Here is a 15,772-nt window from a genome sequence, read left to right as displayed (position 1 = left end):
CAATGCTGTGAAGATCTGCTTGTCTATCTTGCAGGAAAGGTGAAAGGCACAACCCAACGCCAAACGTTTTCCATCATTTCAAGACAGGCTTTGGAAACAAATTCACCTGGGAAAGAAAACAAAGCAAATATTATTGGGCCAGCTAAAATAAAGATTTGACATTAATAAATATATTTTTTGTAATATTTGAGTCATGGAGTCATGTAACCCTGTAACAGGCCATTTGGCTCAGCTCGTCAATTCCAACCAAAAAGCCCACCTAAGCTACACCCACTTCCCCGCGTTTGCCTCTTATCCATTTAACATTTCCTGCCCAAGTATTGTTTACAATCGGTTACATTGCCTGTCTCAACTACCTCCTCTGGCAGCTCGTTCCACATATCGACAATCCTCCGAATTAAAAGTTTGCCCTATCACCTTAAATCTACCACTCTCCCCTAAAACCTATGTACAGTGATTCTTGATTTCCCTCCTGCCGGTAAAAGGCACTGTACATTCGCCCTATCCAGTCCCTTCATCATTTTATAAACCTCTATTTGATAACCCCAAGCCACCTACGCTCCAAGGAATAATGTCCTAATCTGTCCAGCCTTTCCCTATATCTCAGCCGCTCAAGTCATGGCAATACCCTCGCAAATCATATCTGCTCTCTTTTCAGCTTTGTGACATGCTTCGTTTAGCAGGGTGACCAAAACTATACAGAGTACCCCAAACGGACCCTTGCCAACGTCAAACTTGACTGATGAAAGCCAATGTGCCAAAAGCCTTCTTTGGCACACTGTCTACCTGTGACGCCTCCTTTAGGAAACTGTGTATCTGGACATCCTAGATCCCTCTGCCTTTCACTCGCCCCTGGACCTCGTCATTCGCTGCGAGCCCATTGGCCTGGTTTGCTTTCCCCAACTGCAACATGCCTCACGGAGGACATGACACTCTATTAGCCAATCCTCTATGAACTTGCCCAGCCGTTCAAGAGATTGCTATAATTTTCATAACGATTTTCACTGCCTACGATACCACCCAGTTTATTCTCATCTTCAAACGTACCAATCATGTCTTGTACATTCTCATCCAAATCAAGTTGGTGACACAATATGGTCTCTGTTAACTCAGTTCAGCGGCTTAATTACAAATGAACAGTGCAAGGTCATATGAAGTATGAATATGATTTATAGATATTGCAGTTAAAATAAAGAGAAGCATCACTTCTTAATAGAAAGTCAACGGAATGTGTAAATAATTGTGTATTTCAACAAAATTACGTGGCATTTTCTCACCAGTAACGTTATTTCGAATTAGCATCACAGATCATTCAATACAGTCCTGTTCACTAAGAGGGGAAATTCCAACCAAAATTGAACAAATACCCCACGCCCACATTACTGATGTTGCGATGCGGCCAATGAAAGCAAACGCATGAAATGTTGTTTTCTTACCGTCTTCATGGCTCTGATATGAAATATGGAATAGAGCCGTCAAACACAATGGGTGCTGCAAGGGCCGGGACTGCGAACGTGCCGCAGTGGGGTTCGTCATTGCTGTTTGAAGAGCAGGTCGCCGGGAAAACAGGATCAGTGAGAATCTGCAGAGTATGCTCTGTATGGTTGAAAAACAATGACACAAACCTCAGTGTGCGGGAGACGGCATTGCAAGGCGATGATTATTGAACTATGGGAGAACGGCGGCATTGGAATAGAGTAGACACAAGGAACTGTAGATGCTGGTGTACATAAAGAAACCCAAAGTGCTGGAGAAACATAAAGGATAAGCCAACATCTCCTAACCACATGGATAGGGGACGTGTCGAGTCGGGACCCTTCTTCAGATAAATTGTAATACTTGGAGAAATCTGGAGAAGAGGCGGGGCGGGACAAAGTCTTGGAAGTGATAGGTGGATACCAATGAGGGTTGATTGATCGGCAGATGGGCGGACCAAGGCAAGAGATGGAAAAAGACAAAAGGCTGTGAGATATTGGAAGAAGTGGTGTAAAATGTGAAGGGATATAATGGAAAGGGATGGGGAGGGGAAAGGGGACGTATAATGAGAATAATAGTGCGCATTCGGGGTGGTGAACAGGGAAGAGAGGGAGAAGTGGGGAGGACGGGGTTTGCAGTTTTGGTGGGCAGGTGGTTGGGTTATGTATACAATTGAAGACTTAACGTTCATTCCGTCGGGTTGTAGTTTCCTCAACCGTATCCAGCTATCACTTGCCAGACTCCCCCGCCTCTTACACAGATCTCTCCCCCCCCCTCCTGGATATCTGAAGGTTTTCAACTCGGTGCTGGCCGAATGCCCTACTTCTGCACCTACTTTCTATGTTTTTTCTATGTTTCTAACCGTCAATGATCATGTTGTCCAATTATGCTGATTGACCCTGACTTACTCCGCCGCTTTGTGTCTGGCATTAGAATAACCAGCAGTGCGGTTTTGATGTACAGTGATTCGTTTTTTTGTAAAAAGGCACTTTGTTTGTGCGCGGTGACTAGAACTGGTTTCTGTGGCAGGCCTTTTTCCCCCAGTTATTCCCGTGCATGTTCATAGCGCAGTATGTTGGGGTAAATAAGCCGACGTGGAACATGACAAATTAGATACTGTATTCATATGGTTCACATTGCAGTTGTGAATGACACGTTGTTCATGTAAGAACAAAACCCTTCGTGGGCACCTTTTTCGGGACATGTCTTTGCTTTTAGGAAATAATATTTGAAGCACGAAAGTGAATATAACATAACGCAGTTTGTGGAATATTTTGCTGAGGATTGGTGATTGCGGCTTGTCAGAGACTGACTCACCACCATTGTCCACGTCACCGCCGGCAACTGTTAGCATCAGAGGGTCAACGGCTCCAACGTCCACCGGGAACTGACAGCCCGCACAATCAGTTGTTTTACTCTCAGGATCGTCATGGTCATCAGGAACTAGATCTAGGAGGAAGTAGAAGCCGGAATGATCTTCCTGAAAACCAAAGTTGTTTTGCAAGCTGCAAGGGATGTGAGATAAACATAAAACGTCGGAGTAACTCAGCGGGACAGGCAGCATCTCTGGATAGAGGGAATGGGAAAGTCGAGACCCTTCTTCAGACTAAGATGTTGTTGCGTAATGGATACATGGATGGAGAGAGGACTGTGTTGGGCCTGTGAACTATTTAACGTTGCTCCAATCCGGCCACACGTGTTATATTTCAAGTCCTATAGAAATTGAGAACATAAACAGACAATAAATGTTTCATTCCATTACACAGCTGGCAGCAGGCGAGAGGTTTATCTGCAAAGCCAAATTGTTGATGTTTTAAATAGAAATCCCTTACAATTCCTTGAGATCGCCTCTCTATCATTTCACGGCGAACATGCTCGGACACCTTTTCCCTGATATGTTCTGATTACGAACAAAATGAATAAAAATTGGAGAAAATGGAAAGCAAATCATGCACCAACCTCCAACACTGGACGAGGTTCCTTCAGGGAGTTCGCTTGTTGGATGAGCGCCACCCAGAGGGTCGCTGGTGTAATATTCTATTTGATTGATGGAATCAATGGATCCAGGGACTAGAAATCAATGAAAGAGATAGTTATTAGACCTGCTAAATTGGGCATGGGAGCAGAAGACACACATTATTCATCGTCCCGATGACAGTATCGCGGATACGACATGTGACCTAATGGTGCAACACTGTTCAACAGAAAGGTAAGCTGTCGCGATCCATTAACGAACCAATAAAAACCGCAGATGCTGTTTTACACAAAGGAACACAAAGTGCTGGACTGTGCCAATGGGAGTTTTATTTCTAACTCCTGTTGCCCCACTGTTTAACCTCATAACTTAAATCTACCTCGTCCTGACTGCCAACCGTGCCTACTTACATCTGCACACGTCAGATGCTCCCCACAACTTTTACAACTTCAAATTTGTGGCTCACACCTCCTCATGTGTACCATCGACGAATAGTGCCTTCCCAACACGAAGCTCTCTGGGCAATTGCTTTTGTCCCAGAGCAGTGACCCAACTACTTCATTGCAGTTAACAGTGTCCGCTGCCTCGTAGAACTTGTCTTCTTTGGATGCTTCTCGCTTTCTACAAAATCAAATGAGTAGCCATGGCCAATCTCATGGGCGCCATCTAATCCCATCTATCTGTAGGCTTCATTGAACACACTTTTTTGGGAAAAGCACAACGCCCATGGATTTGTGGGTGAATCCAGGATGGTGCAGATTCCTTGACTCGATCTACCTTCAAACGATCCACCTCGAAAATTCCCCCTCCCACTGACCGCAGGTGATGCAACACCTATTCCTACACCTGCTCCTTTATCTCCATTCAGGGACCTAAACGTCAATCTCCATTATTTAACTCCATGCTGTCGATGTACCCTCCTTTACCTGGGTGATGCCAAATGCAGACGAGGCAACCAGATTCTGTCCACCAGGGACAGCTGGATTTCAATTCCATTGTCCTTTTCCATTTCGCCCTCTCTGTCCTCCACCTCCTACATTGCCAGATTGTGAGGTTGCATGCAAGCTGGAAGAACAGCACTTCAGGTATCGCTGACAATCCAATGGTATAACTATTTAATTCTCCAATTGACACCCCACTTCTCTTTCCTGATTATCAAACCTGGCTCTCTCAAACACAACATTCTCCCCACTGTGCCCGTCCGTCGCTTCCCATTTCATTTCCTCACCTCCACCATCTCCATCAGCTCATAACCTATCCCTATCTGCACAGTGTCCACAATCTCAATCCCCTTTTTCCCACCTATCCACCATTATAACATATATAACATATAACATATATAACAACTACAGCATGGAAACAGGCCTGTCCGGCCCTACCAGTCCACGCCGACCATTCTCCCTGACCTAGGAATTCCCAATGTTTCTACATTTCAGTTTTTGGCTCTTTTTCTTATCCGATTCCACCATCTGGAGCACCTTGTCTTCCCTCCTATCACCTCCAACCTTTGTGATCACCTGCAATCTTTATGCGCCTCCCCAAATTGATTTGTCTTACAATCACATTGAATGGTGGTGCTGGCTCGGAGGGCCGAATGGCATACTCCTGCACATATTGTCTATTGTCATTTCCTCACGCCTTTTCCTATCAACCATCTCCGCTCTACTCCAGACATGAAGAGGGGTACGAACACGAACGGTCATCTGTAGATTTTCCTTCATAGATTCTGCCTGACCCGCTGCGTTGCTCCAACAGTTTGCTTTTGTCTGATTTATCCGCTACTATTATTTTCTTTTTAATCAGTGATCATTAATACGGTTATTGGAGTGGAGGGGATATTTATCGCTGAAGAGCGACTGTCGAGTGCAAATACACACCTGAATCATCCGTCTGACTGAAATTCTTTCCAGGGAGAATATCCTCAATCTCTTCATAAATTGCTTCGTAAAAGCCAAAGGTAGAACCCTTGCCTCTCATCACCGCAGCTGTTGAAAGGAGAGTGTGGGGTAACTTGTGGATATACAGGATTAGTATTCAACAGTTAGTCCTTTGCATATGACATGTAAAATTAGGAAACGTTGATATTCAAGGTAAACTGTTGATGGGCGTTACAATAGCCTCCTCTTGAATGTCACTAAAACAAAGGAGCTGATTGTGGACTTCAGAAGAGCTAAACATCCAAGGACGTACACGCCACTGGAGATAAATGGGTCTATTGTGGATAGGGTGAGCAGTTTTAAATACTTGGGAGTCCGCATCGCAGAGGATCTGACGTGGGCAACGCACATTGCCGCACTGGTGGGTAAGGCTAAGCAGCGCCTTTACCACCTTAGACAACTGAGGAAATTCAGAGTGTCTCTGAGGATCCTTCACTGCTTCTACTCTGCGGCTGTAGAGAGCATCCTGTCCGGCAAAATTACAGTCTGGTTTGGGAACAGCTCTGCCCAGGACAGGATGGCCCTGCAGAGAGTAGTGCGTTCGGCATAACGCACCATGGGAACTACACTCGTCCCCCTGCAGGACCTATACATCAGGAGGTGCAGATCCAGAGCAAGCAAGATCATGAGGGACCCCTGCCACCCCAGTAACGGACTGTTCCAGATGCTACGATCAGGCAAACGCCTCCGCTGTCACGCTGTGAAAACGGAGAGGATGAGACGGAGCTTCTTCCCACAGGCCATCAGGACTGTCAACTTTTATAACCCCAGAGACTAAATTTTTGTCGACACTAATAGTGACTTATTAACTTTATTTATATGCTGTAACTGTAATTCTTTTTGTGCACAACCCGCAGGCATTGCCACTTTCATTTCACTGCACAACGTGTATGTGTATGTGACAAATAAATTTGACTTGATTTGACTTGACTTGAAGAATTGCGCAAGAGGTCCAATGGTTCCTTGCCGAAATTAGCGAATTCTACGAACATCAAGAAGATCAAAGCTAGTGTGCATCAGTAGGAAGCAGTTCTTTGTTTCTGTTCCGTTCCGGCAAAGCCGTTCAAAGACTGATTGCATTCGCAAATGCACACGGATGGTACGAGTGTGGCAGCGGGTGATAAGGAGATGAGGTTTCCACAGGTTTGTCAATTTAGGAAGTGGAAAAGACAGATTGTGTTGTATCAAATACATTGAAGGAGATGGGGAATGAAGCACTGCAGGAACATAGAACGTGAGGAAAGCGCAAGCTTGAGATTTGGGGATAGAACCTAATAAGAATATTGGCGATTGTGCAACGCATTCACGAAACTGGGTTGAGCAGGATGTTGAATGGAATGTTGATTAACAGTCAAATGAACAATTGAGGGGGAACCCAAACAAGAATCAATTTAACATTCCGTGCTATTACGACAAATTGCTCTTTCCAATAGGAACCATTGAAGACCATCTCATTCCGCACTTAGTTACATGTACTGCTCATAATGCAAGAAAGAGCACATGGAAAGTGAACGAAAGTCTCTTCATGCTATGAATGAATGAATGAATGAATGAATGAATGAATAAGTTTATTGGCCAAGTATGTGCTATGAAATATTTTCTGGAATAATAACGCTGTAAAGTTGAACCTCACCTCTTTTTGCCGATTGCCTGCATGTTATTATCACCAGTGTGACAAATTCAACGACAAGGAGGATTCCGAGAGTTGCGCAAACCACAACAGCCACGGAGGGCGGCTTGTTTTCCAACTTTGAAATTAAAATTCCTGGATAAATGGAAAACAGATGCTGTTGGTCCCAAGTGTAAAAATTTCCAGGGACCATTGATGAATTTGAAAAAGCTGGTTGTGCATCTTGCTTTGCTTGGAATGTTCCAAAAACCCTATCACGCATTGCACCAGAAGAACGGGTGAGCGGAAAACCATAATAAAGCCCAAGTCTCTATCGTGTTGTGCGGATTGGTATAAATAGAAAATATACTAGAAAGTCCTGATTCCTCACCAGTGACACCTTGTATCCAGCCAACAGCTGCAATATTGTATTCAGGCATAATGTGCATTCACACCGCATACACACTGCTTGGCACTGACCACGATGCCATGAAATCCAAATCAGAAGAACACAAAGGATATGGAAGTGCATAACTCTAAATTCCTGCTTGATATGATGCAGTTTACAAAAAACTTGACATCTATAATATGTATTATGGGTAACATATCAAGCAGTCCATGATATTAGTTTCAGTTTCAGCAGTCCATCAATTCATAAGCTCCTATGTTCCAGGAGCAGAATAAGGCCATCAAGTACACTCCGCCCTTCAATCATGGCCGATCTACCTTTCCCTCTTAACCCCATTCAACTGCCTTCGCCCCATAAGCCCGGACACCTGCTCGACACACATCTTACTAAAGAGCATGCGCTGTTTTCACGGAATCGATATGCCACCAAACATAGGAACACTCACCTACAAATTCTTCCCAATTTCACGAATTATCTTGGTTCCAACACATGGTACCAGTTAATTAACAGTCATTAATCAAAGGTCAGTTATCCTTGCCGAAAGGCGCAATATGATTCCTTTTACTAACACTTCCTGAGAAGAAAATACTGCAACGAGTCGAATACCCTGTCTTGTCACGGAGATATTTGGATGGAGCTGGACGTCATTTAAAAAAATATATATTGCAAGTCCTGTTTCACGTGTCGAGTCAGCCAATCTGAAAACTACCTATCATGTTCTCAGCAATTAGCAAACAGTAGCAAGCGAATACCAACACTGTTTGCATAGCGTATAGTCTAATGGTCAACGTCGCATGAATAACATATATCTGAAGTGCGGGAGCCAGAGGGAATCAAAACTGGACGTGGATATTGTTTTAGAGAGTTTTTAGCAACGCCAACTCTTTAGGTTTTCAATTAAAAAAACAAAAACAATATAAAAATAATTTCATAACCTATGAAATTAAAGGGGTGTAGAGATCGGGGAATATACCGAACAACACGTACTAGAACAGGTGACAAAGACATCTTCCTTGTGATCACAGTCATGTTGACCGAGCGGTGACGACATACAGCTGGTCAGCAATGATTCAGCTCCTGTGCATTTCACTTCATCGAGCCATATTTCACCTGAGGCCGGGGCAATGGCAGCCGCTTCTGGAGTCCGACGAGCAGAGCCGCAGCCCAACTGTCTGCAGACCACATTGGCATCGGCGAGATCCCAGGAGTCATCACACACCGTTCCCCAGCTGTTATTGAACAATATCACAAGCCTTCCGGAGCAATTGTTGCTGCCGCCATCAAGCCGCAATTGCAGGTCTATTAGTGAAGTTAAATAAAATACTCCGTTACAAATACGTGAGTGCTGAAGTAATCCAGTGGGTCAGATAGCATTTCTGGATGACATGTGTGGGTGACGTTTCGGATCTGGACGCATCTTCAGACTAATTCTAGTAAGGGGGGGGGGGGAGTAGCTGCAAGAGAGATGAAGGCGGGTCTAATCTAGGCAAGGTGGGCGGGGATGTGGGTGGTGTAGTTCATGTTCATAAGTTGCAGGAGAAGAATTAGACCATTCGGCCCATCGTCTACGCCATTCAGCCATGGTTGTCTTCCCTGCTCAACTCCATTCTTCTGCCTTGTCCCCAATATCTCTGCCCAGACGAACTCTATCCTTGTTTATACTGGTGGATGGGAGCGCGAGCAGATCTATGGGACGCATGGGAGACAGGAACGAGGGAACCACCGTGGAGTAGAAACAACATTTACAAAGACATTTTTTTTTTTCGAATGTCAGAGAGCGGAATTTCTCATTTTAGGAGTAGATGCGATGGAGCCCGAGAATTTGAGAGTAGGCGTTTGGCGTCAGTGCAATAGTGGAAGTCAGTGACATGATAGTAGATGAAGGAGGAGGTGTGAGGACAGGGGCACTTCCTGTCAAATCGATACTTGACTCGATATTCCGTTCCCTGTGATGGAGATAGAGGTCAAGCAAGGAGAGAGAAGTGTCAGGGAGAGAGTTCAAGTGAATTTCATGGCATACTGGAAGCTAGTTTATGAAGTCAATGAGTTCTACGTGGGTGCAGGATGCAGTCCCGAAGCGATTGTCGAAGTAGCGAGGAAAGAGTTTGGGGAATGATGCCAGTGCACGTTGGAAGAAGGACTGTTCACAGGCAGATATACATGGCCCCATGGCTACACGTTTAACGAGAAGAACATGAGAGAAGTCAAAAGAGAAGTTGTTGAGGGTGAGGACAATAATCAGTTATTTAGTAATCACTTATTAAACAAACATCCGGGGTTGACAAGCAGTAGAATGACTCGCCTGGTAAACGGCGAGATTTAGATTCATTTCCACCGTCGCAGCCTTTCCCGCTGGATGTCTCGGGCATTTCAGCATCTGTTGAGAACAGTGAAATGTTGGCGGATTTACGCACGTGTTTAATATGCCATTCTATGCTGACTTTCCTATGTTACCTCCACATGAAACGCCTGCATCCTCGTTGTGGCCACAGTTGTGTTGTCCCCAAGGGTCATATTGGCACTGCCAAAGGGCTGACTCGTGCGAGCTACATTTCATCTCATCCATCCATATGGGCCCAGATCCTTCTCCATATTTCTTGGCGTCATAATCAATAAATACGAGGAGTCCACATTTCATTTGTTTACAGATCACTTCCGCATCTTGTCTCTCAAGCTTCTCGGAGCAGACTGTTCCCCATGTCCCGTTGTGCCACACTTCCACTCTCCCTTCACACCGCCGCTCTCCGTTCACCAGGCGCATCTCTTTGTGTTCTGTGAAGGGAACACATGAGATATATAGGTCATCATAATATGTATCCATCCCGCTGATAGCAAAAACCACGCATGAGAAAGGTCTGGTTCAACAAAAGCAGATGTCGCTGAAAAAACTCAACAGGGGCTGGTAGTCGAGAACAGATTGGTGAAGAGGGAATCACAATGTCAGCTGTTCTATTGTATCGCTGAAAGTGGAGGTCAGGGACATATGTGTGTTAAGTGGTGCAATCTTGTTTCAGTTCTGCGACCGATCTGACCCTGAGAGCACATACTCCATTTAATTAAACCGATTATTTAAAGTCGAGCTGAAAATTTCAAATCATGATCCCCAGAGCAAGAGTATGAAATAAAAAGGGGCCAAGGGAATATCTCACGTTCATACAAGAAAATAACACCGAACCGGTCAGCACAGGAACAGGTTCCTCCGCCCACAATGTATGTGCCGAAAATGCCGAAAGGATAAACATCTCGTCTGGCTGTTTCGGAAAATATGGACAAATTGCGTGTCCCCTGACAACAGCCGAGGGCGAAATGAGATAGGTACACGGGAGGTTGGGAGAGATTGGTGTAGCTGAGTAGAAAACCTATTCAGAGAGAGGTATCACAAAATGCTGAAGTAACTCAGCGGGTCAGGCAGCATCTCTGGAGAGAAGGAATGGGTGACGTTTGGGGTCGAGATCGTTCTTCAGACTGATTTTGTGTATGCCTGACCCGCTGAATTACTCCAGCATTTTGTGATACCTTCGATTTGTACCAGCATCTGCAGTTATTTTCCTACACTCCTATGCAGACTTCCATCATCTCTATTCCATCATCGAGATTCAATGCTCGCAGTGTGTGCGATAAATTATTGAATACATCTCCGGAATGAGGTTTCCCACTCTGTGCTGCAGAAAAACAGTGGACCGAAAGTATCCTTACCAGAACATTTCACCGTCACATCCTCCTTATGGCTGCAATCGTGCCGACCCCACGGTGCGGAGGAACAGTTCCAGAGGTATGATTCGTTACCCGAGCATCTTACTTCATCCAACCAAATCTGGCCATTAGCTCGTCCACAGAATCCCGGAATTTTATCTTCCACAGCATATCCGCAACCTAGCTGCCTGCAGACCACGTTAGCGTCGACCAGGTCCCAGGAGTCATCACAAACTGTGCCCCAAGACCCACGGTAATAAATCTCCACTCGTCCAGCACATGTACTTCCACCCCCAGCCACCCGTAATTGGAGATGGTCTGTTGAACAAATACACACGAGTTGTTATTTATTTTATTTTTAAAATTTATTTGAAAAAGGGACAGTGTAAATTAATTGACATTCCAACAAATGTAAGTGTACTCGAGTTAGCCGACAGGCTATTTTTCATCGACAGTCCCTTAGCCTGATGTCGTTGGGCATCCAAGAAAAGAAATACAATGCAGTATGTACAATAGTTAAAAACTTTGCACATTACCATACAAAGCAATACAGTTAAATAAAATGAGCAGACAAAACCCAAATCGCAGATGTAAAAATGTGTGAGTACAGTCTTAATTTAAAGTTTGCATTTTTTAAATTTAAGTTTTAAAAGTCACGTTCAAGTTGGATAAAACTAGCATCAGTGTTGACATTTTTTGGTTCTCAATAAGCCATTAATCACACCATTGCAATGTCCACGTTCTTCTGCGTCTTCTGCAACCACAGCCCTCGGAATCTACCCCTCGGGAAGTTGCCCTGTGTTGTTCCAACCACATGGCGGCGTTACTTGTCCACATTTCTCTCACACACCATCACCCTCCCCACACTCACCATCGCCTGCTCTCTGGAGCTGCTGATCCGTTCTGCAGACTGGAAATGGAGCGGGCCCTCCCACAGTGGATGTCTCTATATGTGGATAACCCCCCTCTTTACACTCAGGTCCGAGAGTGGGGAATGTTGCAAATGCACTGCCATGTATTTTGTTTTAAGTTGCTTTGCAGTCTCGTGGGAGCTAACTCTTCAGCGGCGCAGCTGGTAATGCTGTGGTCTCACACTACCTGAGACCCCGGTTCGATCCTGACCTCAGGTACTGTCTGTGTGGAGTTCACACGTTTCACACGTGACCAAATGGGTTTCACCCAGATCCTAAAGACTGGCGCGTTTGTAGGTTAAATGGCCTCCGTTAACCCCCCCCCCAGCAGTGGGACAATAGAGAACCAATGTAAATGGGTAATCAATCTTCGGGGTGGACTCAATGGGCCGAAGGGCCTGTTTCCATGATGTATCTTTAAACTAAATTATAACTTTCTCAAGGCTAATATATAAATGTGTATGCGCTGATGTGTGCGTACGTATGTGCCTGTTGGTGGGATAGTGTTTGTGTATGAGTGTGTGTGTGTGTGATAGTATTTGTGTGTGAGTGTGTGTGTGTGTGTGTGTGTGTGTGTGTGTGTGTGTGTGTGTGTGTGTGTGTGTGTGTGTGTGTGTGTGTGTGTGTGTGTGTGTGTGTATGTGTGTGTGTGGGTGGTTGTGTGTATGCGCCTCGAATATTGTACAGGTCTCCAGCATAGTTGAAAGGGATCTCAGATATGTAATGTATATTTTATCAACAAGGAATTTAAGTTGGTAAATAAAGATATGCTATTTCGGACCATTGATTAGATTGAACCCAACGGATAAATAAAGCATTCTTCATTTTCTGTGCTCTCCCAACATGACAAGTCGAAAACCCAGGTGGCGTATTTGATTTTACAACTCGAAATTTCTGGAGTCACGAACAGTCATTACAATTTCTAAGTTGAATCTTCACGACAATATTCACCTGAGCACAGGACTCCAACGCCGGTGCTGTCGTTGGATATCGGATTCAGCGTAAATGTGTTACACTTTCGGAGCTGCGACTCGTTTCCTTCACACTGGACGTTGTTCACCCACGCGGGCAGCTCACCCTCTCCGTAACTTGAAGAGTTGTATGCGAATATGGCGTAGCCGCAGCCCAACTCTCTGCAGACAACGTTGGAATCATTGATGTTCCAGGCGCTATCCTGCACTCTCACCCATCTGCCATTGTGGTAAACCTCCACTCGGCCGTCGCAGCGGCTGGTTCCATTGATCAGTCTCAGAGACCAACTTTCATCTACAAAACAAAACATGTTGGGTTAAACAATTAAACTGAAGCCATAACATCCAATAACGTCTCAGCATTTACCTGGTCATCTATTAGTTTTAAGGAATATTTTCTGCATCAATTGTCCACATGTCACATTGGCAGTTAAACTGCATAGAAGCATTCCACCCACGTCTACATAAAACAATGCCGAGAAACCTATGTGACTCGCCAAGAGAAATGGGCCCAGTAACAAAGAATAAACTGGCTATTGAAGAAAAACTAATAAATGATAACACAAGGATCAAAACAGTTTTTCCAGGTGCGGCAGAGGTTCACCTTCACCTCCTCCAACCTCATCTATTGTATCCGCTGTTCCAGATGTCAACTTCTCTATGTCGGCGAGACCAAACGCAGGCTCGGCGATCGTTTCGCTCAAGACCTTCGCTCAGTCCGCCTTCACCAACCTGATCTCCCGGCGGCTGAACACTTCAACTCCCCCTCCCACTCCCAGTCTGACCTTTCTGCCATGGGCCGCGTCCATTGTCATAGTGAGGCTCACCGCAAATTGGAGGGAAAGCATCTTATATTTCGCTTGGGCAGCTACAGCCCAGCGGTATGAACAATGATTTCCCTAACTTCAGATAGTTCCTCTGTCCCTCCCTTTCCCCTCACCATTCCCAGTTCTCCCACTGTCTTCCTGTCTCCCACTGGATCCTATCTTTGTCCCGTCCCCTCCCCTCACATCAGTCTGAAGAAGGGCCTCGACCTGAAACGTCACCCATTCCTTCTCTCCTGAGATGCTGACTGACCCGTTGAGTTACTCCTGCATTTTGTGATACCATTCCTGGAACCATACCATGCCATGAAAAAATGATTCTTCCATTTCTCATTCCATATTGCAGATGCTGGTTTAAACCGAAGATAGACGCAAAAAGCTACAGTAACTGAGCGGGTCAGATAGCATCTCTGGAGAAAAGGAATAGATGACTAAAGAAGGATCTCGACCAGAAAAGTCAACTATCCTGACGCTGTCTGACCCGCTGAGTTACTTCAAGTTTTAGAGTCTAGCTCTTGAAAGAATGCATGACTTTAGCACTAAGCCATTTCAAATTTCATGTCCCATTCTTCCTAGAACGTCTTTCTCAGATCTCTGCAGCAGTGTGATTTATTTATATATGTGTATTGTTGCAGTGAACCGATAATTAGAACCTGACTGTACAAATCGCCATTCACCTCTATCCTTAGTAACATAATTCAGTAAACAGTTATTATCCTTCGTAATGTCCTTACTATCTTTACTAGCTACAATCTCTGTTACCATCCATAGAAACAATTTCATAAACTAAACAATTCTGCACTGCGTCCTCAAATTCAGTCTATCGGTGGATGACAATGCCGCATAACAATTGCCCCCTGTACCCTATCAGTGGGGGATGGGAAAGAAGGCACCTGAAGTCCTTCTAAAAAGAAAATAAAGATGGTCCTCAGGAAACGGCAGGTGTTTTCAATGGTTAAAAGATTCACCGTGTAAACATCCCTGCGACTGGGCAACTCTGTTTTTCAGTTCAATGACATTTGGTGACTCACCTGAGCAGATGAGACCGGCGTCGTTACTGTGTGAACAACTCATCTGATCCCTGGGTAAGACTGGACAGTCAGCTAATCGGGACTCGTTCCCCCGACAGTGGTAGTTCTCCTTCCACACAGGGCCGGATCCTTGGCCAAAGTAAGCACCTCCGGGAGTTGCCTTCACTGCGCCGCACTGTAGTTGTTCACAGACCACGCCGGCATCAAGCAAGCTAAAGTACTGATCGCATACTGTCCCCCACTCGTCTCCATGTAGAACTTCCACCCGGCCAGAGCATCTATCATTCCCACCCACCAGTCGTGGTCCATGGTTCCCTGTTTTAAAGGGAATAAATGAAGACAGTTAAATACTCCCACTAAGAATGAAGGGAAATTATGAAAGGGAGAGAGAGATTGTTTGTTTATTTTTGCTCATTTTCTAACCGTCCACCTTCCAAGTGTGTCTGTGTGGTGATATTTCAATACACACCATGAATAGTGTACCGGCTTCAACACGGCACGTCGGGGTCGTCATTTTACAAGACTTTAGTTTTAAGTCCTGTACAAATTTGCTCAGATCTGGTCTGCAGTACTTACGGTTTTTGAGCGTTCACCAGAATGACCACCACTACCTGAAACTTTATATATGCTGGTAGCAAGAAGGCCTTCCGTGAGTATTTCATCAAGCCCGCCCCTGGTCAAGTTGATGGTCTTGTAATTGTACACTTCATTTTTCAACACACTACTACATCGGCCGTATTTTTTTTACCCACTCTCTTTCACTTATGTATCGCCCAATGGCTTCTCGCACAAGAAAAACCAGCAGAATTTGGGAACAACGAAGCGCAGATGCTGGTTCCGAGTGAAAGGCACAGGGGGCTGCAGCAACTCCAATTAATTGCTAAGATAGACTCAACATTTTATAAAATTAATAGACAATAGACAATAGACAATAGG

At 44.9% G+C, this 15,772-nt stretch overlaps 2 protein-coding genes across 2 annotated transcripts in view; both read right to left on the bottom strand.

Moving 5' to 3' along the window:
* Positions 1-5,290: 5,290 nt before the first annotated feature.
* Positions 5,291-11,424, bottom strand: LOC144610264 (antigen WC1.1-like; the record flags this gene model as incomplete). The annotated part of the gene is made up of 5 exons (XM_078428854.1): positions 5,291-5,436; positions 7,022-7,153; positions 8,394-8,705; positions 9,861-10,178; positions 11,103-11,424. Coding segments are annotated over 5 exons (1,230 nt in total), but the record flags the coding sequence as incomplete, so codon positions are not given.
* Positions 11,425-12,932: 1,508 nt separating this feature from the next.
* The window catches only part of LOC144610263 (scavenger receptor cysteine-rich domain-containing protein DMBT1-like), a 34,456-nt gene continuing 31,616 nt past the window's right edge, over positions 12,933-15,772 (bottom strand). The window contains exons 8-9 of the mRNA XM_078428853.1: positions 14,837-15,151; positions 12,933-13,276 (exon numbers count right to left, since the gene is read on the bottom strand). Of these exons, the coding sequence (XP_078284979.1) occupies positions 12,933-13,276; positions 14,837-15,151 (659 nt within the window). The remainder of the gene's footprint in view (positions 13,277-14,836; positions 15,152-15,772) is intronic.

This window comes from Rhinoraja longicauda, chromosome 36 (assembly GCF_053455715.1).
Source record: "Rhinoraja longicauda isolate Sanriku21f chromosome 36, sRhiLon1.1, whole genome shotgun sequence".
Classification (NCBI taxonomy): domain Eukaryota; kingdom Metazoa; phylum Chordata; class Chondrichthyes; order Rajiformes; family Arhynchobatidae; genus Rhinoraja; species Rhinoraja longicauda.
This window is presented reverse-complemented; position numbering and strand designations above follow the sequence as displayed.